The sequence below is a fragment of the Paroedura picta genome, chromosome 8 (genome assembly GCF_049243985.1).
Source record: "Paroedura picta isolate Pp20150507F chromosome 8, Ppicta_v3.0, whole genome shotgun sequence".
In the NCBI taxonomy this organism is placed as follows: Eukaryota; Metazoa; Chordata; class Lepidosauria; order Squamata; family Gekkonidae; genus Paroedura; species Paroedura picta.
Window position 1 is genome coordinate 88,831,987 of NC_135376.1, and position 27,651 is coordinate 88,859,637.

Consider the following 27,651-nt stretch of genomic DNA (forward strand, 5'->3'; position numbering starts at 1 on the left):
CTTAACCCTTTCCTTCCCCTCCCCCCCCCCACTCCTGAGCGCCCGCCACTCTCTCTGGGAGCGAGAAGGCGGGTCCGCCCACCTCGCCTCACGCTCGCCCAGCACCTCAGCGACCGGGATGCCCAGCCGCCTGCCCCCCTCCCCACTCACCGGCAGCACCTCACCCACTTCCCAAGCCGATCGGCGCAAACGGCAGCGCTGGACTTCCCCCACAAAGAACAAGGAAGCACTTAACGGGCGGCGGACTAACAAGCTACGCAGCTGAAGCAGACAGGATGGCGTCGGGAGATCACGTATCGCGATGAAGCCGCTGTCGGGCGCGGGATTCTCGTTCACGTAGTCCAGGTGCGGGGGTTGGCGCATGCGCGGTTGGAAAAAAAGGGACGCGCCGCGGCAGCGAGGGGTTTGGGCAAGGGCTCAAGATGGTGGCGCGCAGGCGCAGCCGGCGGAATGGCGAAGGGAGACGAGCGAGCGTTGGCGCCTCGGGAGGCCGACCAATCAGGAATGAGAGAGGGTGGCGGGAGAAATCGATAGAGGCGCGCGATTGGGCCCTGCGCTCGAATTCCGGCCTGAAGGGAAAGGCGAAGTCGGTGGCGTCTGTTGCTGAGAGGAAAGAGGGGAGGGCTGTGCGGGAGAGTCTCGCGAGGGGAAGAGCCAGGAGGGGACGTGTTGGGAGGGCCCTTCGCCTGCTTAACATGCCGCATCCCCTGGGATCGAAGCTCGTCTCCACGCTACAGAGGTCAGTTCCTCTGGAGGAAATGGCTGCATTGTAGGGATGCCAGCCTCCAGGGGGGACCTGGGGATCGCAAGAAAACCGAAAAGGGAGTTAGTGTTACAAAAAGAACAACAAACCTAACCAGCCGGTAGTTAGGACCCAAAACTTTAGGTGCCCACAAAGCAGAAACGTTCAAATTATATTAAGATTTATATTTTGCTCAATTATAAAGTTAAAGCCCATAGGCTAATTGAATTCACAAAATAGGCACCGGACAATGATTGATCTAACGCGTTTTCACCCCAAAATGGGTCTTCCTTAGAGGTCTAAAACTGAGCCCACGTAATAATAGTAAAGAATACAGCGTGAAATTAAAATAAAAATCAAAAGAAAATTTGTTATATTCAAATTAATTCAAACAGTTAAAATACATACCCAAAAAGATGTAAGTCTTATAACACTACATTTGGGACTATATTTTAACTATGCATATATTATTTCATTTTTTTCAAGATTGAAATTCTCTCTCACAGGCTGCAATATCACGGGTGTTCAGGATTAGACTGCTGAGGCTGAAAGATGTAAAGTCTAGCATTGTATGGTGCATATTTTGGGATCTGAGGATCCCCTGCAATTTTAATACATCTCCAGACAACCAAGATCAGTTCTGGAGAAAATGGATGCTTTGGAGGGTGGACTCTATAGCATACTCCACTGAGGTCCCTCCCAGCCCAATCCTAAAGTGTCCAGTATTTCCCAGCCCAGAGCTGGCAACCCTAGAAGTTACCCCTGGAGTGATTTAGAGGCCAAGCTCAGCAGGCCATTGGTCCATATCCTTCCATATTGTCAAGCAATAAAATACCCTTCTCAGTCCCTGCCACTTACAAGCCTTTTGTTTACCAATTCATTAACTTCATAATCATCCTGTTAATCTTCACCGTTATGCTGAGCATGTGTGATTGGCCCCAGGTCAACAGGTGAGCTGACTTGGTGAAGCAGGCATTTGAGTCTGGGTCTTCTAGGTGCCAGTCAAACAGTCTGTAAGTAGAGCACCTCAGGAACACTTCATTTACATGAGAGTACTAGAGATTGAATCTAGGGTCTTGGGAGAGCCAGCATTGTAGTGGTTAAGAGGACAGGTCTCTAACTTGGAGAAGCGGGTTTGATTCTCCACTTTTCCACATGCAGCCAGCTGGGTGACCTTGGGCTAGCCACAGTTCTCTTAGAGTCGCAGGTCCGTATACAACAGAAATATTTTCACATTTTTGGTATCCAGGTTTCCAGAATTCTTTGGCCCTGTGTGTTAGCCACCAAAGCAAAATAAAGCACTTGCTCTCTACCCCACTAAGAAATAATACTGTCTCACATAAAAGAAAACAAACAGAAGTTCAAAAAAACTGGAGGAACTGTATAGGAACTTAAATAACAAGAAGAAAGTAAATAATGATTCTGTTTGCAATTTGAGAACCTGTCTTGTTGCCAAGTACCATGTATAAAGCTTGAATGAACCCAAGTTGTTTTGTGCATAGGAAGAACAAACTGCTGTACATTGATTATGAAATCTCACGAAGCATGCTTGGGTTCCACTCTGAAAAGTGTCACTAGAAGAAAGGACAACTAATCCTTTTAATCAGCCTTGTGATAGTAAAAAAAATTTAGTATTATTTACAAAAAGGATTTAAGGGTGCCATCTCTGAAGATACCCTGCCTGGTGTTACAAGTGAATTTCAGACAAGAGAGATCAATTCCCCTGAAGAAAATTGTTATTTTGGAAGGTGGACTCCGACATCAGATTAGGGATGCCAACCTCCAGGTGGGACATCAGTTCCCTTTGAGAAAAGGCATGCTTCAGGGGTGGACTCCATGGCATTGTACCCTGCTGAAGTTCCTGTCCTCCCCAGGATTCCTATGTGTTTTCCAACCTGGATCTGGCAACCCTGACTCCCCATACCTCACGAATGTCCTGGGGGGGGGGAACACCTGGCAACCCTGCTTTATACCCATCTAGTGTCATGACATCACTTCTGGCACAAACAGGAAGTGATTTTAATGTGTTGTGGCACTACTCTGGCATGCACCTAAAATTCCATGGTAAACCCTCAGAAGATCAGCTGTAATTTTGGGAGATCTCCAGGCCCTACCTGGATGCTGGCAACCCTACTCCCCCAAATCTCCAGGAATCTCCCAATCCAGGGCTGGCAAACCTAATTTAAAAGCATCTGTGCGGATTCCAAAATACAAATGTAAGGACCAACTCCCCCTTTTGTTTGTATTATGAAACAATTTCTCTCCAATGTTTAATGTTCAAAACATCTCTGACCTTGATCTGTTGTCGGTAAATAAATTGTGAGCTACCAGTTGGCTGCCAGCTCCAGCAGAGAAGGAGCAGTTCATGCATTCCTTGGAAGATCCAGAAAAACCTCACAAAAGATCCTGATAAGCTTTAACTTCATTGGACTTTTATCTGTGCTGTATAGCTGATTGCTTCACTTCTGGTGTTCTTCCATGCTCTGTTTTGAGGATATAATAAAACATGGTCATTTTCAGGGGAGGGAAAATACCTTTGGAGTAGTTCTCATCAAAGAAAAGCTTGTTGATCTTTGCCCTAGATGTTACATAACTGTTATATTTCTACACTGAGCAAATAAATGAGGGAAAGTCTTTAAAAGTCTTGCAGTTAATTAATATAATGGACACCATGCATTCATTAGGTGTCATTGTTTACTAACCTTTAAAGACATTCCATTTAAATGTGGGACAGAATTCTTTATAATAATATTGTTACTGTAAAATGGTCTAAAAGAAAACTTTTAAGTGGCCATAGATAAGACTAACTGGACTTTCTTCACATTTGGTTTAATATTAACTTGGACGTTGAGGAACAGTTGAGACAGAGAATCTGTACTTTGCAAAAAGCCATTTTAAAAATCCGCCTCGGTCAAACTAAGAAGAACCTAAGAAGAATGAAGATTCCTATTTTCACCGTTGATGCATTTACCAACGAACCATTCCGTGGGAATCCAGCAGCTGTTTGCCTTCTCGAAGATGTAAGTTTTTGAAATTTGTCTTTATTCTATCCAAAATTAACTTTTGTTGTGACCAGTGACATTTCTGTTCATTTCATTTCTGGTCCATCAGGAAATAAATAAATCGGAAGTCCAGTGGCACCTAAGAGCTTTTATTTCTAGATGAGATTTTGTGAGTCACAGACGCTCACACCTTCTGCAGGTACAGGATGAACATTTCTTTGGATACATTGAGCTGTGCTATTTATGTGCTAAGGAACCCTTTCCACATTTGTTTGTCTGCCAAGGAACCCATGTCTGTTGCAGAGGATTCTGGGATAAATTCTAAGGGAAGCCCTCTGTTTATTAGCTGTGTCAGAGAGGACTAGAGGGCTTTCATGTGACCATATGCAGAATGAGAAGATGCCCATCCATTGGTCTCCTGTACTTACTGGCCACCTCAAGAGAAGGAAGGACTCCTTGGAGAAAAGCCTAATGCTGGGAGCAATCAAGGGCAAAAGAAGAAGGGAATGACAGAGAATGAGGTGGCTGGATGGAGTCATTGAAGCAGTTGATGCAAGTTTAAATGGACTTTGGGAAATGGTAAAGGACGGGAAGGCCTGGAGGTTCATTGTCCATGGGGTTGCAATGGGTCGGACACGACTTCGCAACTAACAACAACACCTATGCACTATAACAGCAAACTTATGCATATAAGAACATCAGAGAAAAACAAATTCTCCCTTGTGATCCAGGAGGACGTCTCGGTGGGTGTTTTCCCACCACTTTAACAGGGAGGCAGGGCTTAAGTTTTACTTCCTGTCCTATTGTCAAGCGCAGACAAAACTCACAAACAAACTTCTATAGAAAGAAAGCTTTAATTGGAAGTAGATCTGGTCACTATAACATTCGAAGTCAAGACTGGCCAATACCAGGACAACAAGCAATTATCAATACAATTCTCCCGCCGAAACCCAAGCGTTCCCAACGGGGGGGTAACCCCTCACCCAGGTGCCATCCCAGGCTTCCTGCCAAGGTGTTGAAGTTAGCACAGCCTTAGTCAGGCCGGCGCCTCGGGCTGGCAGATTAGATGTTTACAGGAACTGGGCAACATTGTTTCACAGCGTTGAGACTATGCAGTGTGAAAATGCAAGGATCAAAGGGGGGGGAAATCAAAGGAAAACTACAGGCATAAGCATTCTGGTTACATGGGAATGTTTCTGTAAGGCACAGCATTACAAGATGGAGTCTCTTATGTTCACTGAAAATTGAAGCATGGCAGAGAGCAGGGACTGATCCTGACACCTGTGCCATAGGAGACACCTTGCTCCAGTCTTCTTCCTGCCTCTCAGGGAGTGGCAGGGCTGACGAACCTCTCTATCTAGTTAAGTAGCTGTTAGCATTCCATAGTGTTAGTTGTGGTTGAGAGTACGGCCTGGTGAACTTCTCGCTGCGGGGGGGGGGGGGGAGAGGCAGGCGTGGCCGCCAGTGGCCCGGTACTGAGGCCTTCGTGGCTCAGCACCGGGCCTCAGACTGGGGGTTGACAACGGGACACCATGGATAAGAAGGCTGAGACAGCCATATGACACATCCACAAAATGGTAGCTATGGCAATTAAAGACTCCATTATGAATAGAGCTTGTTACTGAGAAGGACAAAAGAGTGGTGGAAGGTGTCACTCAAGTGTTAAAATTACTGTCTTTCTCAGCAGATGCAACCTTGGATGCTCTTGTTTTTGCAGCTAGGGCCCTTGCGTCCAGTGCAGTCATTCGCAGACTTCTCTGGCTAAAAGCATAGCCAGCTGATTACCAATCAAAAACTATAGTCACGGCCTACCCATTCATAGGGGATAAACTCTTTGAGGAATACCTAGAGAACATTCTGGTCGAAACTAGAGACAAGGAAAAAGCTATGCCAAGACAAGTAAGTAGAGAACGTTCTCCATTTAGGTCCCAACACACATTGCCCAGGCTTAAACCAAATTATAAAAGAGGTTCATGGAATAATAACAATAGTAATTTTCGTTACTCAGGTCGCAGAGGAGACCTGGCTGTTCCTTCAACAAACCTGACAGGACTGACAGAGACTCCCAAGTCCCCCAAGGCATGATACCACTGGGGTTCCTGTGCGGGGAAGGCTTCAGAGATTTGCTGGAAATTGGAACCTCCCTCATATAGATGTTTGGGCAAAAGACACTGTCTCAAACGGATATACTCCTTTCCTCCTCTGCCAGTCATGACCAAGATCCTTCGAAAGAGAGTTGTCAGATGCCAAGATCACCTTAGTGGCTCCAAACTGGCCAAGGTGTCCTTGGTTTGCAAATCTCGTCAGGAGCTCCCCACCTAACACTTCCAGTGTGCGAGGATTTTCTTCAGCAAGGCCCAATTGTCCATCCCAATTGGCGCCTGCCGATTGGGCCCTCCGATTGTTACTCCGGGGGAAGGGGCCTATGGGCACCTTTCCACATCACGGACAGGTCCCACCTTAGGTGCCCTTAACGGATTATATTATCCGCTCCACCAGGAGCGGTTAAAGATTAGGCTCTCAGCAGTCAATACTCTGGAATTCTGACAGGAGGGTAGACAGGGTCTCAGAGCCTCTATTTTGAAGAGGTAAGTGGCAGCCCTGGCATCGGTGTCAAGAAAGGAATATCATTGTCAAGACACCCTCACAGCGTTCGCTTTCTGAAGGGAGCAACTCACAAAGACCCTCCAGTGGTTCACAGAATCCCCACGTGGAAACTGAACCTAGTCTTATCAGCCTTAACGAAAACCACGTTTGAACCGGTGGATAAACTATTCCTAAAATTCTTAAGAATGAAAGCTCCCTTTCTAGTGGCTATAACTTCAGCTAGGAGAGTATCGGAATCCGGAGCACTCTCCGTAAAGGAGTATTGCCAGTTCCTCAAGGATAGGGTAGTATTGAGAACGGACCCTACCTTTAGACACCGGTGTCGACTTCTTTTCACCTTAGTCAGGAGATAGTTTGACCAGATTTCTGTGCTAATTCTCAACATCCAAAGGAGCGTCTGTGGCACAATGTAGATTTTAGGAGAGCACTTAAGACCTTTTGTATAAGAGCTCAAGATATTAAGGTTACAGAGTTGTCGTTCATCAATGTGACTGTTGGAGCAACGCATGTCTAATGCAGCAATTGGTAGGACGCCTGTATCATTGAGGCTTACAAAGTTCAGGGGGTACCGATCCCAGCAGGTCCAATACTCATAGGTTTCTCTCCATGGAAATATCTAGTAAAAGGTGAAAGATGTATGTGATCTGAAGAGAAACCAGGTACCACTGCTCATTCAGTCAGGAGCTCAGCCACCAATGCAGTCTTAGCAAAGCAGGTCTCTGCAGAATTATTTTTCAGGGTGGCTACCTGGTCTAGTATTTCTACTTTTGTCAGGCACTACAAGCTGCATACGCCGAGTTCTTCTGAAGTTGTCTTTGGCCGATCTGTGTTGTAACATGTGATCGAGGAAAATTAGGTATGCTTCCATCCTTGGCGAGGTTTTTGGTACAGCTCTTTAATGTCCCACCGAGACGTCCTCCTGAATCTCAAGGGAAAACGACCATTGGTTAACTTACCATGATATGGTCCTCCTTGAAGCCAGGAGCACGTCTTGTCCCACCTCTGAGCATCCGAGATCATGTGCTTACAAAACCTTCCGACTGCGATTGTTGCTTAGATCAGTTGAGTTTTAAGGAGGGGTTCACTAGTCAGCAAATAGTTTTTGAGTTGACTTAAAATAGGAGATACTCTGTTAATGTTGCCTTTGAATTATGAGAGGCTTGTCACCAGACTGGAGCAGGGTGTGTCCCACAGCACAGGACAGGAAGTGAAAATTAAGTCCTGCCTCCCTGTTAAAGTGGCGGGAAAACCCCACCGAGATGTCCTCCTGGCCTCGAGAAGGGACCATATCACAGTACGTTAACCAGTGGTCAATCTCATGTTGTTTTGTCTCATCCAGTGACATTTCTCTCTATCTCTCTCTCCCAATTAAACCAACAGTAGTTCTTTTATCTAAAAAATGATTGACAAGTGATGCTGAAAATGAAAAATCAGAGATTGTTCTGTTTAAAACCTACCACATGGTGGCAGTATTTAAGTGCATATCTGCCAGTTACTGGAAGGTTTTGTGAGTGGCTTTTTGCTTAGCTTTACTTTGAATAAGTTAACTTATTCCCCAACCTGAGGCCTGCAGGCTGCATGCGACCCCAAACCTCTTTCTGTGTGGCCCTCCAACCTGCTTGTCTGCTACTATCACCCTCAGGGCATTTTCCCTCAGTCCCATACTGTTCTTCCTATCTCAAGAGGCACCATCTACTGCTGTTCATTCTGTTTCTTTGGTGCAAAAAGGATGATAGCAACATTGTTTGTTTTGGTCTCCATGGTTCCTTCTGTCAGCCCCCTCTTGTTCTTATCCTCCATAATACCATTTTGGCCATTCTCGGTGCTTTGCTAGCCTGAAAAGCTCAGGCACCCATACCACTCTACCTTTTAACTCCCCTTCTTCATGAATAACCATGTAGAAGCTATGTATTATATAAGGAAGGTAAAGTAACTGTGTGGATGGGTTCAGGAGATGTCAGGTCTGCTTTTGCAAAAATAAATGTGGGAAAAGGACAGTAAAAGGCCTTGTATTTTTGCAAAAAAAGGATACCAAATGTTTTGCATACTGAACATTTCTAGAGGCTCCACTCATCAAAGCAAGTGGTTTCCAAAGTTACTGTTGAGGTTGCTGCTGCAAGCAAAAGCTTGCTTCCTTCCATAACAAGAGCTGGTTGCTCTGACTTCTGGCCTTGCTTGCTCCTGCCTCGTCTCCCTTCCTCACTCCAGCTAGGAGTCTTCTTATACATCTGTGATTGCAGGAGCTGTTGAGTGGCCCCTTGAGTACTCTCTTAGCAGGGAAGCTTATGGCATTCCCCTTCTCACATCTTCCTCCAGCCAAGTTCCCCTCCCTTTGCCTTCCATTGTACTTATGCATATAATTTGAAGTCAACTTAATGGCATATCCTCTGTTCCAAGTTGAAGGCTGCCCTCATTCACTCTTTCTGTCTACTTGCCCTTTTTTTGGAGGACCCCCAATTTTTAACATATTAAAATTTATACGTATTAGCAGGTGTATATTCAAACTTCAGGGTTATTAAGAAATAAATCTCATAGTATTCAATGTAACTCTACCACCTGGTAGGCCTCACAATGCATTTTTTTTTTAATGTTCCTAGCCTATGTATATAGCCCAGTGTTTTTAAGAACTGTAGTGGATAGGTGGAGCAGGTATTCTGATCTATCTGATTTATTTATCAACCTAAAGATATTTGCTACGGGCATGTTCACAGTCACTGGCACCATGTGCATTTGTGAACAAACCTTTTCCAAGATGAAAATTGTGAAATCAAAGTATAGGTCAAGGCTTACAGATGAACATTTACACGACATTTTAAGAGTGTCTGTCACAAACCTTGACTAGGACATCAATGCCTGGCTATCAAAACAGCAACAAAAACCATACTGACTAGGTAAGCATGTATAGCTCAATAAAAGTATTCCACTGTAAAATATTGTTTCAAAATGGATTGCATTAAAGTTAACATTTCTTCATTTACCTTTGCTAAATATGTAGGTTAATAATTTTGTTACGTTTTGTTTTAAGCTGTGGCCCTCTTTAGGCACTGGGCATGCTAATGCAGCCCCCATGTGTTTCACGAAACCCTGGTTGAGAAAGCCTGGTATATGGCCTTGAAGGTGAATACCAGTACCTTAAACCTGATCTGGTATTCAACGAGTAGCCAGTGCAGCTGCAGGAAGATTGGGATAATGTGGTCTCTCGGTGTTCAGGTGAGAATGTGAGCAGCTGCATTTTGGGCCAATTGTATTTTCTGGAGCAGGGATACAGGAAGACCCACGTACAGCGAGTTACAGTCATCCAGCTTAGAGGTGACTGTTGTGTGGATCACTGGTGACGTGTTCTGGGGCCAGATAGGGTACTAGTAACTGCTTGTCTTGGCAGAGATGGAAAAAAGCCAGCTTTGCTACTTTTGTGACTTGAGCTTCCATGGTCAGGGAAGTATCAAGGATCATGCCAGGTTCCTGACCAATTATGCAGTTTTAAGTTGCCCATCGTTGAGGTTGGGAGGCGCACTTCCTGGTCTGACCCTTTTCCACCTATCCAAAAGACGTGTAGTGTGGCGTAGTCTTTGAGGTGTTGACCTTCATGCAGCTATACTGAAACCATTCCACTACAGCCTGCAGGCATCTGGCCAAGGAATCAGGCAATCAGGTTGACTGTCCATCAGGAGAAGGAACTGGGTGTCATTGGCATGCTGGTGACAGTCCAGGTCATAGCTTCAGATGAGCTGTGAAAGCAGACACATGAAGATGTTACATAATGTTGGGGAGAGGATCACTTCCTGTGGGACCCTACATTTGAGTTTGCAGTGTCCTGTCCATTCTTCAAGAAGCCTAAGGGACTCTCTGTCATTCTTTCCTAAATTACTCTCTCAAGAATCCTGTGAAGTGGCTCAGGCTGAGAGAGAGTGACTGGCTCAAGGTCACCCAGCAAATTTCCTTGGTAGAGTGGTAATCTGAAGGTGGGCCTTCCATATCCCAGTCCAGCACTGCCCACTACACTCTGTTGGCTCTCATCTGTAACTGCTCCTGCGGAGCAGATAAAATAAAGCAGTGAGGGCGGATAAAGGGTGGGGCCTGTCCGTGATAAAAACTAGGAGGGGCCGCTTGGCCCGCCCTGGACTGGTCACTCCCAGGGTTCGACGCAGGGAAAGGAGCAGGGCCACCGCGTCTTCGATGCAGCGGCCCTGCTCCTTTCCCACCGCCAAAACAGGCTGCCACCTCACTGCACCTACAGACGCCCGCCGGCTGCCTCCTGCCTCCCTCCCAACCCACCACCCCACCCCAGGATGATGCCTGCCACACTACGCGGCTGTTCTCTCGCCCACCCACCCCCACAAGTCGGCGCCACGCTCCCCCCCTCCACCAGCAACCCACCGACCCACCCTTCGCCATCTCCCCCCCAACCGCCCAAAAATCGCCCCCACGCTCCCCCCCAGATCCCCCAAGCCACCCACCCATCTGTCACCGTTTCCCGCCCCCACACACATGGCCAATATTCGCCCCCGCGGATCCCTTGAGCCACCCGCCCACCCGTCGCCGTTTCCCGCCCACACACCCAACACTCGGCCCTGCCCTCCCCCCGTGAATCCCCTAGCCCACCCACCCACATATCGCCGTCTGCCGCCGCCCCCAAAAGGCGCCCCTCCAAACTGCCCAACCACGCTCCCACCCCTCTCTACCCCACGCTCTTCCCCCCAATCACCCTCCTAATCGCTCCTCGCCAATCCCCCCCACGGACCCTTAAAAAAAACCCTCCTTTTCCCACACTCCCCTCCAAGTCCGCCTGCCTGCCTTCCTTCCTTCCTTCCTTCCTTCTTTCCTCTACTTCTCCATCTACCTCCTGCCTATCTCTCTCTCCCTCTCACTTCCTCTCTTTCCCCCTTCCTCTCTAACACACTTCCTGCCTTCTTTCCTGTCTTCCTTCTATTCATCACTTCAACCACCCCTTTCCCTCCTTTCTCACTCCCATCCCTCCTTCCCTCTTCAACCTTCCTTTCCTCCCTTATTCTTCCCTATGCTCTAGTGCCCACTGTATTTCAGCGGGCTTAATTTCTAGTGGTACTTATAAGTCTATTGCACAAGATCAAAAAACTCCTTTGGGCTAGTCACAATCCCAGGGAATGTTGAAGAGGATAGTTTCCTGGTGACAGAGATTTTTGTGTTTTGTAGTCCAAAGCTAATTTCGGGATAATGCCCCTTTCTTGTGTTTTGAATGCCTTGTTTTGAAAAAAATATCATTTTGGATTGGGCATGATCTCCTTTATCCTAAAATACAGCGTGTGCATATCTATGACTTATTTACCCTGCTAACAAAATGTTGGGCTCCTTTTTTGCCAGACATATTTGTCAGAAAACATTTCTAGAGATATGAACCATTCCATCTTTGCTGTGCCTGCTTAATTCTTTTAGGAACTGGAAGAAGGTTGGCATCAAAAAATCGCAATGGAAATGAAACTTTCAGAAACTGCATTCATCCGAAAATTGGACCCGACTGATGATTTTACCAAAAGTAAGAACCTTTTAGCTGCACCAAATAAAGTGTCAGTTTTGCTAACGGTTTTAGTAGGAAGTAGATTGTATTCTCTGTTCATGGATATTGAAGAAGGATGATACTTTAGCAGGCCAGGTGAAACAAGGACTTCTTAGGTCATATCTGCACCAGATTTAAACTGATTTAATCGTTACTTTGGGAACTAGAGAATTCAGAGGATTGAGTATGCCTAACAGAATTTTCAGAATTCGTTTAACAAGAGTGTTCATTTTTTCTTGGGGAAATCACAACAATCAAAATGGTATGAAAGCATTATCATAATCTTAATCCTCATAGGAGCTCTACTGTGCAGGCAAGCAATATGCACATTGGGGCTATGCAATAATTCCTGTCATTTTGAGAGCACATCCCTCCCCTCTGCCTTTGAGTCAGTTGAACACTGTGACTGAACAAAGCTGTGTGAAGTTCTTTTCCAGTGATAACCAGATAGGCTTTCGAAGTAAGATAAATCGATGATTTCTACATTGATCAAGAATTGAGTAGCTAACCAAGGAACATGTCCCTTTGCACTTCCTTTCTTTGCAGTATTTAATTTATATGTAGCAGAAACATCCTTACACTTTTTACTTCACAAACATTAATTCCTTTAGCTTATGAGACGAGATTGTTGGCAGCTAGTGTGGGGTCGTGGTTAAGAGTGGTGGCCTCTAACCGGCTGGGTGACCACTGTTCTGCAAGCAAGTGGAGCAGGGGCTCTGGCGGCAGCAGCGAAGCCCCTCAGCAAAAGACTACCCCTCCCGGGCCTCAGTAGAACTGTCAAGTGTTGACTGGTCCCCAGTGATAAAAGGTTGGGGACCACTGGATTAGACCATTGGTCCATCCAGGCCAACGTTTTGCCTCACAGAATGGCCAACCAAATCCATCTCAGTCACGCATCATCATACAATGCCATAACTTACTTTGGTTGCTAGTCCCCCGGCATAGGTGGTGTATATCCACCCCCTGAGTCTGATTAGCTAGCTGGTGTGGGAACGTACCAGGAGAGGAAGGCCCAGCCTATGTTGCCAGTGACATGGGCGACATCACCTCTGGCTTGCACTGGAAGTGATGTCATCATGTCAGCACTAACATGGCAACACTCTGGCATTTGGGCAAAAACTCTGGCAGAAGCCATTTTTACCATAGAGTTTTTGTCCAAATACCAGAATGTTGCCATGCTTTCATATTCCAGGAGTGAACTGGTGATGTCATCAGTATTGTCACCTATGCCTTCTGATCCACTCATCCACCGCCAGTTAAGATTAATGGGGGTTAATAAGGCAGCTTAAGTTCCTTACATCAGATCCTGGTTGAATGTGTCCTAATTAACCATACTAAGTGGAGTGCCTTGAATCACTTGGATCTCTGAATCACACACAGAGCTGGAAGAGACCACAGAGGACCATGCAGTCAACCCCCCCCCCCCCCCCCGCTTCTCACACACTCCTGGCAGGTGCTCATCCAATCTCATCTTTAAAACTTCCAGTGGAATCTCCACCATCCTTCCAAGGCAGCATATTCTATCTACAAACAGCCCTCGCCATCAGAAAATGCTTTCTAATATCTAAATGGACCCCCCCTTTCCTGTAATTTCAACCCCTTGTTCCTAGTTCTTGTCTCTAAAGCTCTAAACGAGTTGGCCCCCTTTTCAACATGTCTACCTTTTACATAGCACAGCCATCCTATCACCCCTTGCCCTCCTCTTCTCCAAGTTACACATACCCAACTCTCCCAACCTCTCATAAGGCATGGACTCCAGTCCCTCAACCATCTTTGTCACCCTTCTCTGAATATGTTCCAACTTGTCAGTATCCTTCTTGAACTGCAGCGCCCAGAACTGGACACAGCATTCAAGCTTATGCACTCAGGGTACTTAGCTTAATTAAATGATTCAGCTGAGCCACTGCTAACATACTAAACTAATTGTTTTTCCCCCTTCCCCTCTTTAGGTTCTCGTTTTGGATTAAGATGGTTCACCCCAACAAACGAGGTCCGTCTCTGTGGTCATGCTACTCTGGCATCAGCTGCAGTGTTATTTCGTAACAAGAGTAATGAAATTTTAGCTCTACAATTGATACTGTAAGCCCTTTTTGTCTTAAATTTTAAATACCTGTTTCTGATTTTCACAACAGAAAACGTGAATTCATCCCTCACTTTTGTAACTCTGAGCGGAGAATTAAAGGCCAGACAGGTAGAGGGTCAAATTATCCTGGACCTCCCCCTTTACACGGCCTACCCACAGGTTAGATTTAAATGGTTAATTACGCAGTTGTCAACATTTCTTCCAAAGAATAGTAACAAAGCCATGACTTATGTATCTTTCCTCCCCACCACTAGGATTTGCAGGAAGTGGAAGAATTAGTAAAGGTAATGTTGTTTTCCTATTATTTCATTGCCTTTATGACTGTGCATGCTATCAAATTAGGCATAAATTTTGGATCAAATACTTCATGCATGCAAAGTCCCTTTTGTCATACCAGCCCATATATCGCTAGTATTATCATCATCATCATTAATAAAGTTTAAACCACCTCACTTGAACAAAAAGTGCGATACAGATGTGATATATACCTATAAGAACATTTCTTAGAAAATTGAGGCTTATAGGGATTGGAGGTAGGGAAGATCCGAGAACAGGGCCAGGCTAGGATGAGAAGGAGGAGGAGGCCAGAAGAAAATGGCCAGTGAAGAAAACCCTCCCCTGCCATTGAAAGCCTCTCTCAAAAAGACCTGAGCAATGACCCGTGCAATTCAGTTGCTTCCTGTTTTCTCAGCAAAGTCCCACGGTAAGTCCCAAGAACGAGATAAGACACACCACTGGGTTCCATTTCTCTTCCCGTGATTTCTTTGGACCACCCGAAGAGAGTGCCCAATCTTTGCCTTCATCCACCATGTGTGAGATTTCTGTGCCTGTGGAGCACACACATCTTCCTACAAGGGGAGATGCATTGTCTCAACAGGTCCCTGACATTTCCTCTGCCCTGTGCTTTGGGGATTTCTCCCCCTCCAAGGCAGGGATTCCCAACCAGGATTCCAGGGAACCTTGGGGTCATGCGAGGGCTCCCCAGGGGTTACATAGCCTTTCCCAGAAGTTCAGATGGCCACTGATATCACTAAACGCCACTGGAGCCCAGGCCTAGTCTCTTTCTCCACAATGGAAAAACTGTAAATGATCAATCTGCTTCCTGCATCCTACAAATTATTGTCTGCTTCCCGCATCCTACTTCCATCCCATCTTCTCTGAAGGGGCATGTCATCACTTCCGGGGTTCCGCAAAGCCTAGAAAATATTTCAGTGATTTTTCCGTAGTCAAAAGTTTGAAAAAGGTTGCTCAGGATTCCCAGTATGAAGCCAACTGTTTGCTGAGCCTACAGCAGGATCAGTGGCTGCAGTGGCCAGATTCAAGTGGATAGCCGTGTTGGTCTGAAGTAGCACAATAAAGTCAGAGTCCAATAGCAGCTTTAAGACCAACAAAGATTTATTCAAGGCGTGAGCCTTGAATAAATCTTTGTTGGTCTTAAAGGTGCCACTGGACTCTGACTTTATTGCCATGACCAGAGTATGCCTTGATTCTGTGCTCTGAGGCTGCCAACTCTCCCTCGCGGAGGGTTTGTCTTAGAATTTCTGGAGCCATCCTTTGGCCCCTGTAATTTCAGTGGAACTTAATTGCACGTGGCCATTTTTATCTGATACTGATGAGCATTAGCTCTTTTTAAAAGGCTTCACAGAAGCCACTGTTTCTGCCTATTGAGCCTGCAGTGCTTTTCTCTATGGTCATATTCTGCCTTCCAATACACATCCTTTAACTGAGAGTGTCACATTGACAAAAATGGGTATTGATAGGGTTACATTGTTCAGAAGTGTTATGAACGAATGGTCCTTTTGGCTTATCCTTTTCACCAGGCAGCTGTAGGCAACACGAATGTTCAAGATGTTCGCTATTCTCCTGAGACAAAGAAGCTCCTTGTTCGTCTCAGTGATGCTTATGAAAGGTAAGTGTGGTTTCAGTGCTGGCATCGGCATCCTCTGTACTGGGGCAGCAGCCATAGCCCAGGATACCTTGTAGGGCCCACTGCCACTGGCACGACCACCCGTGCACCTCCCTGTTATCTGTCTGTCTGTCTGTACCCATGCTTCCCACTACCCAGCATCATCAAGGAAGGGCATGTGAATGGTACATGGTGGTGGCGCTCCTGGTGGCAATGCCAGCAGCCCTCCCAGCTGTGTACACTGGCAAGAGCTGTAAGGCAAAAGGTGTGCAGGTAACCGAGCAGGGCAGTGGGAGGGCTTGCATGTGGGAGAAGGATGCACAAGCAGGTGGAAGGCGTGGGGATGTGGGGAAGAAGAAGAGTTGATTCTTATATGCCCCTTTTCTGTATCCAAAGGAGTCTCAAAGGAGCCTTCCCTTTCCTCTCCCCACAGCAGACACCCTGTGAGGGAGGTGAGGCTGAGAGAGCCCTGATATTACTGCTCGGTCAGAACAGCTTTCTTAGTGTTGTGGCAAGCCCAAGGTCACACAGCTGGCTGCATGTGGATGAGGAGCGCAGAATCAAACCCAGCTCGCCAGATTAGAAGTCCACACTCCTAACCACTACACCAAACTGGCTCCCTGGTGGTGAGGAGGTAGGGGTCCCTTGGCTGGCATCTCTCCAGCCCCTAGAACCTGAGGCTGGTCCCACATACTTTAAATTCTAATCTCTTCCTATGGTTGTGGTACCCCATCTCTTCCATTTTCACATGGTCTTCTGTTTAAATCATTGAAGAATCTGAATGATTAGGAAATGTATCTATCATTGGATTCTGCTTGGCAGTTGGTTTAGCTATTTCATGCTTCCTGAACACAGAGTGTGGGGCTAGAATGTCTTCCCCTTTATTTATTTATTTGTTGCTTATTATAACTTTAAAGTTAAACAAGAGTTCTGTGCAAGAGTCACTGTCTCCTTGTTAGGAGATTAAAATAAAGCTTTCTCTCTGATGTGCTAATTTATACTGACAGCAATGTTCTACTTAATATTTCTCATAAGGCTTTGGAGGAGGAGCATGTCTCATGACTTAAGTGCCACTCAGTGCTTAACACCCACTCAGGGCGGCTGTCCCGCCACTGATTGCCTCTTCCTACAGCCGGCTTGTCTGTTCCCCACCCCTGACCACCCCCTCCTCCTTCCACTTCCCTCTGAGGCTTGGAGGCTGCAGATCCATGCTGCATGAGAGCTGCCCCTGCCAGTGAGTTCCCTAACAGCTGCCTGCAGCCTTTCCAGGTCCTGGGTGGGAGGCCATCCACAGAGTTCTTCCACTCCAGCCCCCTAATCTAGTGCCCATTGTATTCCTGAATGCAACAGGCTTGGCCCCTAGTATTTTCATAATGTTATAACAGGAGTCAGTTGATATTTTTTGTTGTAATGGAAAAGTTCTAGACGGGGACTGAGCAGGGAAACTGTGGGGACATGGGCTAAATGACTTGCATCCATGGAGCTTGCCTCCTGCTCCTACTGCAGCCCCCTGGAATGTACTTACTGATAGTAACCAAACCACTGTGGGAACCAAAACCACTGCTTAATGAGATGCTATTGACTCTGAATGCCAAAGGCTATAAGACTGAGTCTTCTGGGGAGAAGAGGTCCTATAGCTGGCATCTGAGTGGAGCACAGATGAACCTCTTCAATCTGGACTTCTTTCTCAGCATGCAGTATTGACCATTTTGGCTGATGGGATCTGTTTTCCTCTATAGAACATGCCTGCATTGGAGGTTTGGTCTAAAGTCTCCCCAATGTCTCTGCTAGTTATTGTTCTCGCTGGGATTTTCAGCCTTAGTTTGCTTACAAATGTGACATCATCACTCATACAGGATCATTAGCAACAATGTAGTAAACCTTATTTTTTAAGAAGAAGAAGAGTTGGTTCTTATATGCCGCTTTTCCCTACCCGAAGGAGGCTCAAAGCGGCTTGCAGTCGCCTTCCCATTCCTCTCCCTAAAAAGTTAGCGTGCTCTCCAGAAGACAGTGTTTCCCTGATTGTCACCTGTCAACATTTCAAGCTCTCAGCCCTTCCCTGCACTGCTTTTGCAGTATCTCGCGGATTGAAAACACGTCTCTTGTTCTTTAACCCCGGAAGGTCTGATTTGGAGAAACTGAAAGTGAGTGCCCAAGAGCTTTTGCGGTCTGAGACAACTGGAAAAGTGGAAGGATTAATAGTCACTCTTATAGGAAAGGCTGGTCAAAAACCTGAACGCTACGACTTTTATTCCCGCTACTTCGCACCCTGGAACGGCATTTTGGAAGATCCTGTGACAGGTTTGTTTGCATGTGCATAAAGGAATTTGGGGTCATTCTTATTCAGCGTGATGATGAATGTTTTATTATGTAGATGATGAATAGCCAGATTGGTCTCTGACCGTGGTACCATGGCTGGGAAACCCTGTTCTAATATTTTATTTAAAAATTAAAGAATGAAATGGGTAATAAATGCCTTTCAGAGACTACAAAACTGTGCATCTTCTTGTACATGCAGCCTCCTGCTGGGGAAAAGAACAGCCCCTCTGCAGCACAGAGGCTGTTTCAGTTCTGGAAAACAGCATGGGCAGGGGAGCTCCTGGGGAGCTTGTACACGTGAACATGGCTGCCAGTCCCTGTTGACGGCTTGTGAAAAGCACTATGCGTCACTTAGCCCCACATTGAGCACTAGAGGAAGGAAACAACGCTGGTGGTAGGGAATCCTGATCTCCGATATTCGCACCGGGTGGTTTATAGAATCATAGAATGATAGACTTGGAAGGGACCTCATGGGTCATCTAGTCCAACCCCCTGCACTATGCAGCACACTCACATCCCTATCAGTCATCTACTGTAACCTGCCACCCCCTTAAGCCTTCACAGAATCAGCCTCTCCGTCAGATGGCTATCCAGCTTCTGCTTAATAATGTCCAAAGATGGAGAGCCCATCACCTCCCAAGGAAGCTTGTTCCACTAAGAAACCGCTCTAACTGTCAGGAACTTCTTCCGGATGTTTAGATGGAATTTCTTTTGAATTAATTTCATCCCATTCATTCTGGTCTGTCCCTCTGGGGCAAGAGAGAACAATTCTGCTCCATCCTCTATATCAATGGTCCCCAGTCATTTTATCACTGGGGACCAGTCAACACTTGACAATTCTACTGAGGCCCGGAGGGGGGGGGTAGTCTTTTGCTGAGGGACATCGTTGCCGCCTGAGCCCCTGATCTGCTTGCTTTCCCGCCAGCGCCCCTGACTTCCTGCCACCCACTGGGGAGCTGCCAGCAGCAGCTGCACAGTGCCATGCCTAGGGGGAGCCCCAGCCATAGTTGGTTGCTGGAGAGCACCAAAAGTGAGCCAGCGGCAGAGTGGCAGGGCAGCCCCTGAGGCAGCAGCCGGGGAGGAGGACAAGGAGGAGCTGCGACCCGGTACCAACTGATCCACGGACTGGTACAGGTCCCCGGACCCGGGGTTGGGGACTGCTGCTCTATATGGCACCCTTTTAAATACTTGAAGATGGTTATCTTCCCCTCTCAGTCCCCTCTCAGTCATCTCCTCTCTAGGCTAAACAGACCAAGCTCCCCCAACCTTTCTTCATACGTCTTGGTCTCCAAACCCCTCACCATCTTTGTTGCCCTCCTCTGGACACGCTCCAGTTTGTCTACATCCCTCTTCTATTGGGGTGCCCAAAACTGAACACAGGACTCCAAGTGAGGCCGAACCAGAGCAGATTAAAGCGGTACCATCACGTCTCATTAATGAGGATCCTGCCAGGGGCATGCTGCTTGTGTGGGAATGCTCTGCAATCCAGCCCAGCACTGGGATAAACTTTGTACAGGCCCTGCCTACTATGATGGTGGGTCATTCTCTAATGAGAGGAAATAATATTGGCTTATCTTGCAGTGTTGTTGTAAAGGTTACTGAAATAAAGTCTGCAAAATGCACTGAACACTGAAAAAAAGAATTAATAGTTATTATTACAACTATACAATAATAGTTATTATTAATAGTTATTATTACAAGCAATAGTTATTATTACAACCTCTTTCCCTCCCCCCCCCTTTTTTTTTTTAAAGGATCTGCTCATGCTGTTTTAAGTAGTTACTGGTCACAGCAACTAGGGAAGAAAGAAATGTGTGGTAAGAGCACCTTTTACAAAGGGTATCCTTTTGGGGAGAGGGTGCATATTTTAATGAATGAGAGTTTCTTCTGGGTTAATCAAAGGGCTGAGAACAAGCAGGACTCTTAAAAAAGAAATTCTGACACACGTGAATCATTTTGCAAATACACAGCCCTCCAATCCAACTGCAGGGCCTGTAAGGGCCGATGGTTGAGTCCATGGCGGCCTAAGATCATGGGGGTCTCCTTCCTCTCCTCTCAGATTCCCCCCCCCCTTCTTTGAGGCTGAGCACGTGCCCCTGGCCTATAGCCAATTCCTTCAGGCCAGGCTGAAGATAGGTGGGGTGAGTGGGGTAGGGAATAGGGCTTTGTTGTGTAATTTTTAATTTTTAGGATGTTTTGATATGTTTGTGAATGTTTTTATTGATTCATGGAAACCACCCCGGACCTGCTTACGGTCTATAAGTCAAGCCAGTAATAAAGCACTAAATGAAACACATGAGATAGGTATATATCTTTGCTGCTGTCTCCGTAGCCACTGTGCTGGGCGACCTATTTCCATTTACTGGATCTCAGATTTGATGAAAAATCCATTATAAATATAGCTTACCCTTCCAGGTTGCACCTGAGGTTCAATTATTGTGGCTTTCCCCCACTAACAATAAGAATTACAAGTAGAATAACAATTTTGTGACTACTTAAAATTGATGCCGATGTCATACATCTAATTGCCATGGGCAACACCTCCATGTGGATTACAGACCAGCAAGCGGTGTTCCTCTTGGGCTGTGGAAGAGATTGGGGAAGCCCACCGGTTTTGCAGAAAAATATGTTTAAAAAATAGCCTTGGGGGACTAAAAAAAAATCCCTCAAACCATAACAGCAATATTTGTGCATGTGCAGTTTTTGTGCAAATTAAAGGTAAAGGTATCCCCTGAGCAAGCACCGAGTCATGTCTGACTTTTGGGGTGACACCCTCTAGCGTTTTCTTGGCAGACTCAATACGGGGTGGTTTGCCATTCCCTTCCCCAGTCATTACCGTTTACCCCCCAGCAAGCTGGGTACTCATTTTACCGACCTCGGAAGGATGGAAGGCTGAGTCAAATTTGAGCCGGTTGCTGGGATCGAACTCCCAACCTCATGGGCAGAGTTTCAGACAGCATGTTGGCTGCCTTACCACCCTATGCCACAAGAGGCTCGTGCAAATAAAAGAAATAACCCCAAATGGCAACTAAATATGAAAGGTAAAGTGGGGGAGGGGAAGCAGGCACAGGTGAGGTGAGAAGTTGAAGGGGAAGAGTACGGGAGTCACGAGAGTGGGGTGGGGGACATCTGGAGCTGGAGACAGCAGGCGTGAGAGGGCACAGATGGGTGACAGAGCAAGCTGTATGGGAGCCAGCTTGGTGTAGTGGTTAGGAATGCGGACTTCTAATCTGTCGAGCCGGGTTTGAATCTGCGCTCTCCCACATGCAGCCAGCTGGGTGACCTTGGGCTTGCCAAGGCACTGATAAAGTTGTTCTAACCGAGCAGTAATATCACCTACCTTACAGGGTGTCTGTTGTGGGGAGAGGAAAGGGAAGGCCACTTTGAGACTCCTTCGGGTAGAGAAAAGCGGCATATAAGAACCAACTCTTCTTCTTCTTCATGGGGCAGCAAGTCACTGTGGCAGAAAAGGACAGTGGAGGTGAAGCGGGGTTTGGGGGGGGGGGCAAGGTGGGGAAACAAAACTCAACCCAAAAAATTCTAATTTTGTAAAGAGGATCAAGCTACAACAAATAAAATAGAAAATTTAATATTTATATTTATAGTAAATATATTTAGTTGCTGTTTAGGGTTATTTCACCAAGTGTTCTTTCTTTGATTGCATAAACAATTAAAAACATTAGGGGTCTGAAAATCAGGCTGTACAATTTGTACGCATTCCTGGTGGACGAATATGTTGTATGCACAACATGAAACCAGATGCATTTCAGCCTTTACAGTCTTCTTCAGTGGTCAAAAATACATTAAATATACAGAACACACAACCAGGTGCTGTGTCCTGTGCTATCTGCTGATCTGGTCTGGAATTTACAGTAGCTCTGGATATGTGCATCATCAACCAGTAGATAGAGTTGAAATCCTGTCCTAGATCACAGTTGTGTGAATACAAGCATCATGAGGCTATATATATATATGAAATTATATGGTCTTATATATAAGAAGAGCCTCTTGTGGCGCAGAGTGGTAAGTGGCAGAAATGTTGTCTGGAAGCTCTGCCCATGAGGCTGGGAGTTCAATCCCAGCAGCCGGCTCAAGGTTGACTCAGCCTTCCATCCTTCCGAGGTCGGTAAAATGAGTACCCAGCTTGCTTGCTGGGGGGTAAACGGTAAGGACTGGGGAAGGCACTGGCAAACCACCCCGTATTGAGTCTGCCATGAAAACGCCAGAGGGCATCACCCCAAGGGTCAGACATGACCCGGTGCTTGCACAGGGGATACCTTTACCTTTACCTTAAGAAATTATTTGCCTAACCACACAGCATAGGAGAGAGCAACACCTGGTTTTGAAAAATATACAATTCTAAATGTGCGCTATGTATATATAATGTGTTTTTGACCACCAAGGCAAGCTGTAGAGGCTGAAATTATTGTTTGTTTGTTTATTTGATCTATTTCCCACCACTTGCGGGAAGCCAGCTCGTGGCGAATTACACATAGATCCTCATATACAATGAAACCTCATTAAAATAAACATTCAACAATAATACATGGCGGTAAAAAAATCCAACCCTCCCCCCCCCCAGCACCCCAACTGTCAGCAGGGCATCAGAGGGACATCTGCTGGTCAGACAAATGCTGTTCTGATACGGTGGTGTATCTTCCTTAGTGGGGGCTCATCCGATCTTCTCACTGCACTGGCCTCACCCATTGACCTGGCAGAAGAGCTCCGTCTTACAGGCCCAGCGCCCACAAGGCTCACAGCTCTTCTGGGACCTCATTTCACCAGGTTGGGGCCAGGATTGAAAAGGTCGAGGCCAGGCGAGCTTCTCTAGGGCCAGGAACGACCAACAAGTTGGTACCCGCAGAGCACAAGTCTCTGCAGGGGGCATAGGGCAACAGGTGGTCCCTCAGACCACAAAGGGCCTTAGTCAAAACCAAAACCTTAAACCTGATCCGGGCCGCAACTGGCAACCAATGCAGCTGCCTCAGCACAGACCAAATTTGGGCCATCCAAGGTGTTCCTGTGAGGACCCTAGTAGCTGCAATTTTCGGGTCAGGACAAGGGCAGGCCCGTGTAGAGCGAGTTACAGAAATCAATTCTGGAGGTGACCGTTGCATGGCCACTAGTAGCCTGCCCTGACGAAGGTGGAAAAACCTGGCAGGCTACTTGTGCCTCCATAATTAGCAAGGCATCCAAGGTCACTCCCAAGTTCCTGGCCTGGGGCTCTGTGGTAAGTTGTATCCCGGCCAGAATGGGCAAGCGCGCTTCCTGATCTGCCCCATCCTTCCCAACCATAGGATCTCCATCTTGGAGGGGTTGAATTTCAGGCAACTCTATTCAAGCCATCCCGCCTCGGCTTCCAAACACCTGGCAAATGGTTCCAGGGGGGGAGTCCGGGTGGCCGTCCGTGAGGAGATAGAGTTGGGTGTCATTGGCATATTGATGACAACCCAGCCCAAAGCTCTGGACCAGCTGTGCCAGAGGGCACATGAAGATGTTAAAAAGAGTGGAGGAGAGCACCATCCCCTGAGGAACACCACAAGGAAGCCGACAGGAGTGCAACAGCTCATTCCCCACTTCCACCCTCTGGGTACAGTTTTGGAGGAAGGAGCATAGCCAACAAAGGGCTGTATCCCATATCCCCGTTCTGGCGAGGTGGTGGGCCAATAACTCACAGTCGACCACATCAAAAGTGGCCGACAGATCTAACAAAACGAGAATGGCCAATCCAGCTGGCACTGGAGATCATCCATCAGGGCAACCAACACCATCTCCACCCCATGGCCAGGACGGAAGCCAGACTGATATGGGTCGAGAGCCAAAGTTTCATCCAAGAATGCCAGGAGCTGGTCCACAGCGGCCCTTTCAACTACCTTGCCTAAAAACGCAAAATGCAAGACCGGGTAGTAGCTGGCAGGGTCCCATGGATCCAATGATGTTTTTTTAAGGAGAGGGTGAGCCACCACAACCTTCAGCAGCTCAGGGAACTCCCCAGTCAACAGGGAGAGATTAATAATATCCCTGAGCTGACCTCCTATCCGCTGGCTGCCTCCTTTGAGCAGCCAAGACTGGCAGGGATTAAGGGGGCAAGTGGAAGCTCTCACCACCCCCAGTAGCTTGTCCACTTTGAGCAATGAGAGGGTAATGCATCTGCTTTCATGTGGTGCGGGGGGAAAGGAAGGGGCCAGAATGAGCGAGGGAAGGTAATGCTTCTCTGACCAGTCTGTCATTTTTTGAACAGGCATTTCTTCAGAACTGAGGCATTTGCAGTGCCATCTTAAGCAGAGTAACCATGGGAAGGTAGAACTCTGCCTAGGATTGCACTGTTGAGTTGTTGCAAAGGCCCAAGTCAGGCTTTCCCCTTATTGGCTGCTCAGCAATGCCAGTCCAATACGACAGTCAGTTTCCATGGTGTGAATGGTTAATTTTACAGCGTTCTAGGCAACACAGTCAGTAGGAACTGGAAATACAGATAACAGGGCTCAGTCCAGTGGCAGATTTCCACTATAAGTGCTGGAGGAGTTTTCTCTGAACATCCACCTTCCACTGCAGAGTCACCCCTCAAGTGGTTCTCAGAGTATCCACTGTCCCCTAGGAGGAGCATTTGCGAGCTCCCTTTGGGGTGCAGTGGAAGGGAGAAGGTGAGGAATTCCCATTCTGCCAGTCAAAATCCCTTACTCTGGCTCCAGTCCAATGGCTTTTCCTTCCTTTTTCCATTTCTTCTTCTTTTTTAGCCTTTCAGTGTTCTTCTCGTGGAGGGGAGTTGAAGATTTTACTTCGGGATGACGGAAGAGTAGACATTGGCGGGCGAGCAGTTTTTCTGTTAGAAGGCACTCTGACTATTTGAAGAGAATGAATCCCAGCTCTCCACCTTGGTTCTGTTCATGTAGATGTTGGCGTGTCTTTTACTAAGAAGAAGGCTTCTACTTGATTTGTAGTAGAAAAAACAAAGTATATGAAAACTTACCTATTATATATATACATTTACTTTCATATATAGACTCATCTTGCTAGATAATTTAATGCACTACAGTTTTATTGCACACTTTTTCCAAGGAGGTCAGCATAGTATACATCAGGGGTGAGCAAATTGTGGCTTTCCCAATGTCCATGGACTACAATTTCCATAAGCCCCTGCCAGCATGCTCCTCCACTGTACCCTAACAACAACCCTCTGAGGTATAAGTTGAGAGAGAAATGAAAATGCTCAGCATAAGCAGAAAACATTGGTGAGCTTCCTTATTGCCACAAACTGGAAAAATGCAGAAAATATTTAATTAAATAAATGGCAAAATAAAGTAAGGCAATTTATGATTTTTGGAAAAATTAGCCAATAAGATTAAAGTAATTCAAGGGGGAGAAGAATGAGGATTTTAATAAAGTTTGGGTTAATTTGGTAGATCACGAAGAAATTTTCAGATTGTAAATATATGTAAAATGATAATGCAATAGGAGACTTGAGATAATGAGTAATGGATGTGAAGTGTAATAGAAATGGCATTTTTATAGAAATCAGAATGAATGAAATTTCAGACTATATTCTCTTTGGTATTTCTCTTTCCCCCTTTTTTGTCTTTAGTTTTACATGCTTAATTTCTTTCATGAAATTAAATAAAAATATTTTAAAAAAGGAAATAAATTAAGCTGATTGTGAGAGATTGACTGGCCCAGGCTCATTCCTCAAATTTTAAGGCACAAGGGGGGGGGGGATCAAAACCTGAGTCTCCTGGATTTTCATCGCACCCCTACACCTTTCTGGCTGCCTGCCTCAAGCAGATTCAGAGCACATTTCTTTAGCGCAGTTTGTATCCAGTCCTTGGTGCTGCTCAAACAGTTAAACAACTAATTTAAAAGTAGCCAATTAAATTCAAGTGCTGCTCAAACCTAGAAGAGGAGCTGGTTTTCCGTACCCTGTTTTTTACTACCCAAAGGCCTCTCAAAGCAGCTTCCAGTCTCCTTCCCTTTCTTTCCCCACAACAGCCACCTTGTGAGGTAGATGAAGCTGGGAGAGCTCTGAGACAACTAGAACTGGCCCAAGGTCACCCAGCTGCATGCATGTGGAGGGGGAGGGGAAAGTCAAACCTGGTTCTCCAGATTATAGGCTGCCACTCGTAACCATTACAGCAAGGAGGAGCTTGCAGCTGCCCTTACAACTGATGACAAACCTTTAAGAAACTAGATAGGAAATCTGGTGGAAGATGTTCTGTCTAGTCAACTAGATCTGAAATCATTGGGCCTTACACTTGGTTGTGTTTGAGAACCCAGAAGCCCTCAAAAGACAGCAGCCATCTTCATAATCTCTTGATTAATGCGGGTCGTGGCCTGGTCAGCTGACAATGGAGGCCGTTTCTAGTTTCCGATCTCTGACAATGTTGGTTATCATGCACAGTTCTGGACTCACACTTGACACTAGAGAGGCACGGCCTGAGGGTTGAATGCTGGCTATAATTGACCCGTGTGAAATGCTTGTAGAGCTCCTTAAATCTGTAGTGGCATCAAGGAAGCAATTACAGCTCTCCTGTCTGGATTTAACAAACAGGCAATGTGGTTCTTTCTCTCAGGGGAATAAAAATAAAATCAACCTTGCCGAATTACTTCTTAAAGCACCCCCTATCTAAAACTTCCTGACTAAACCAATATACTTGCTGCTTGGTGCAGCAGATTTCTTGCTTGCTTGCTTGGAACCATTTTTGTCTAGTTTATTCTCCCCTCCCCCCGGCCCCTTTGTCTCCCATTTCTGTTTAGTGTAGACAAAGATAGGTAGAGCTCAGGTGGGAGCCTGAGCTCTAAATGTGTTTGTAATCAACAGATTAGTTAATCAGCCATGATTTATTAATGACGAATTAATTATCCCTGATTTTGCATTTCTGCTGGCTAAATGGCGCTTTAAAGAGGGTGATTTTATTAATCATCGCGGTGCTAATTGCAGACACTTACAGAAGGACTGCTAATTAAACATGCAGCCGTGGGCAGAACCGGGACTGGGCTGCTGAGAGCGGCAAGAAACAGAAGCCCTCATTTCCTGAGCCACAAAACTTTATTCCCCATGAAATATTACAGTGTTGACCCAACCATACTAATTACTTGCCAAGTGCTGTTTTAATACATTACACGGTTTTGGTAGTTTTTTTGTCAGCAAAACATTTGTTAATAAATCCAATCACGGGCCCAGGTGGTGAGTGTGTATTGGTTTGGCCCTGGTGGGAAGGGAGCCAAGATGCAGCGGTCACAATCCCTAACATGAATAGGATTGCCTATCACCATATATCGGAATCCCAGAGAGCTGGAAAAGATCCAGTCCAGCCCCCTCCCCCCCCTTCTCAGGGTCTCATCCAATCTCCTATAAACTTCCAATGGAGACTCCACCACCCTCCAAGGGAGCATATTCCATCTACAAAGAGCCCTCACCACCAGAAAATGCTTTCTAATTGATACATGCCCAGATAGCCCTTTGCAGTG

The 27,651-nt window shown here is 46.3% G+C and overlaps 2 protein-coding genes across 13 annotated transcripts in view; one reads left to right on the forward strand and one right to left on the reverse strand.

Annotated features, from left to right (window-relative positions):
* HNRNPH3 (heterogeneous nuclear ribonucleoprotein H3) overlaps positions 1-394 on the reverse strand; it is a 14,090-nt gene extending 13,696 nt beyond the window's left edge. For 2 of the 8 annotated variants that reach the window (XM_077350778.1, XM_077350773.1), the window contains exon 1: positions 151-362. Coding sequence is in view for 2 of the 8 variants with exons in the window: in XM_077350771.1 (XP_077206886.1) it covers positions 251-363 (113 nt within the window). In the remaining 6 variants the exon portion in view is untranslated. Of the gene's footprint in view, positions 1-150 lie in introns of all 8 variants that reach the window. The other 6 variants (XM_077350771.1, XM_077350772.1, XM_077350767.1 and 3 more) reach the window with 6 other exon arrangements.
* PBLD (phenazine biosynthesis like protein domain containing) lies at positions 151-25,848 on the forward strand. 5 transcript variants are annotated; one of them, XM_077350783.1, is made up of 10 exons: positions 151-345; positions 3,601-3,762; positions 11,764-11,863; positions 13,834-13,932; positions 14,017-14,126; positions 14,222-14,251; positions 15,788-15,876; positions 17,996-18,174; positions 19,947-20,009; positions 24,927-25,848. In XM_077350783.1, exons 2-10 carry the CDS (start codon positions 3,679-3,681, stop codon positions 25,037-25,039), a joined length of 867 nt encoding a protein of 288 aa, XP_077206898.1. In that variant the 5' UTR covers positions 151-345; positions 3,601-3,678; the 3' UTR covers positions 25,040-25,848. The 5 variants fall into 5 exon arrangements, with proteins under 5 accessions (XP_077206898.1, XP_077206902.1, XP_077206897.1 ...); XM_077350782.1 differs by lacking the exon at positions 151-345 and adding an exon at positions 564-739; XM_077350785.1 differs by lacking the exon at positions 151-345 and adding an exon at positions 3,854-3,943 and having other exon boundaries at positions 3,048-3,762.
* The last annotated feature ends 1,803 nt before the right edge of the window (positions 25,849-27,651 follow it).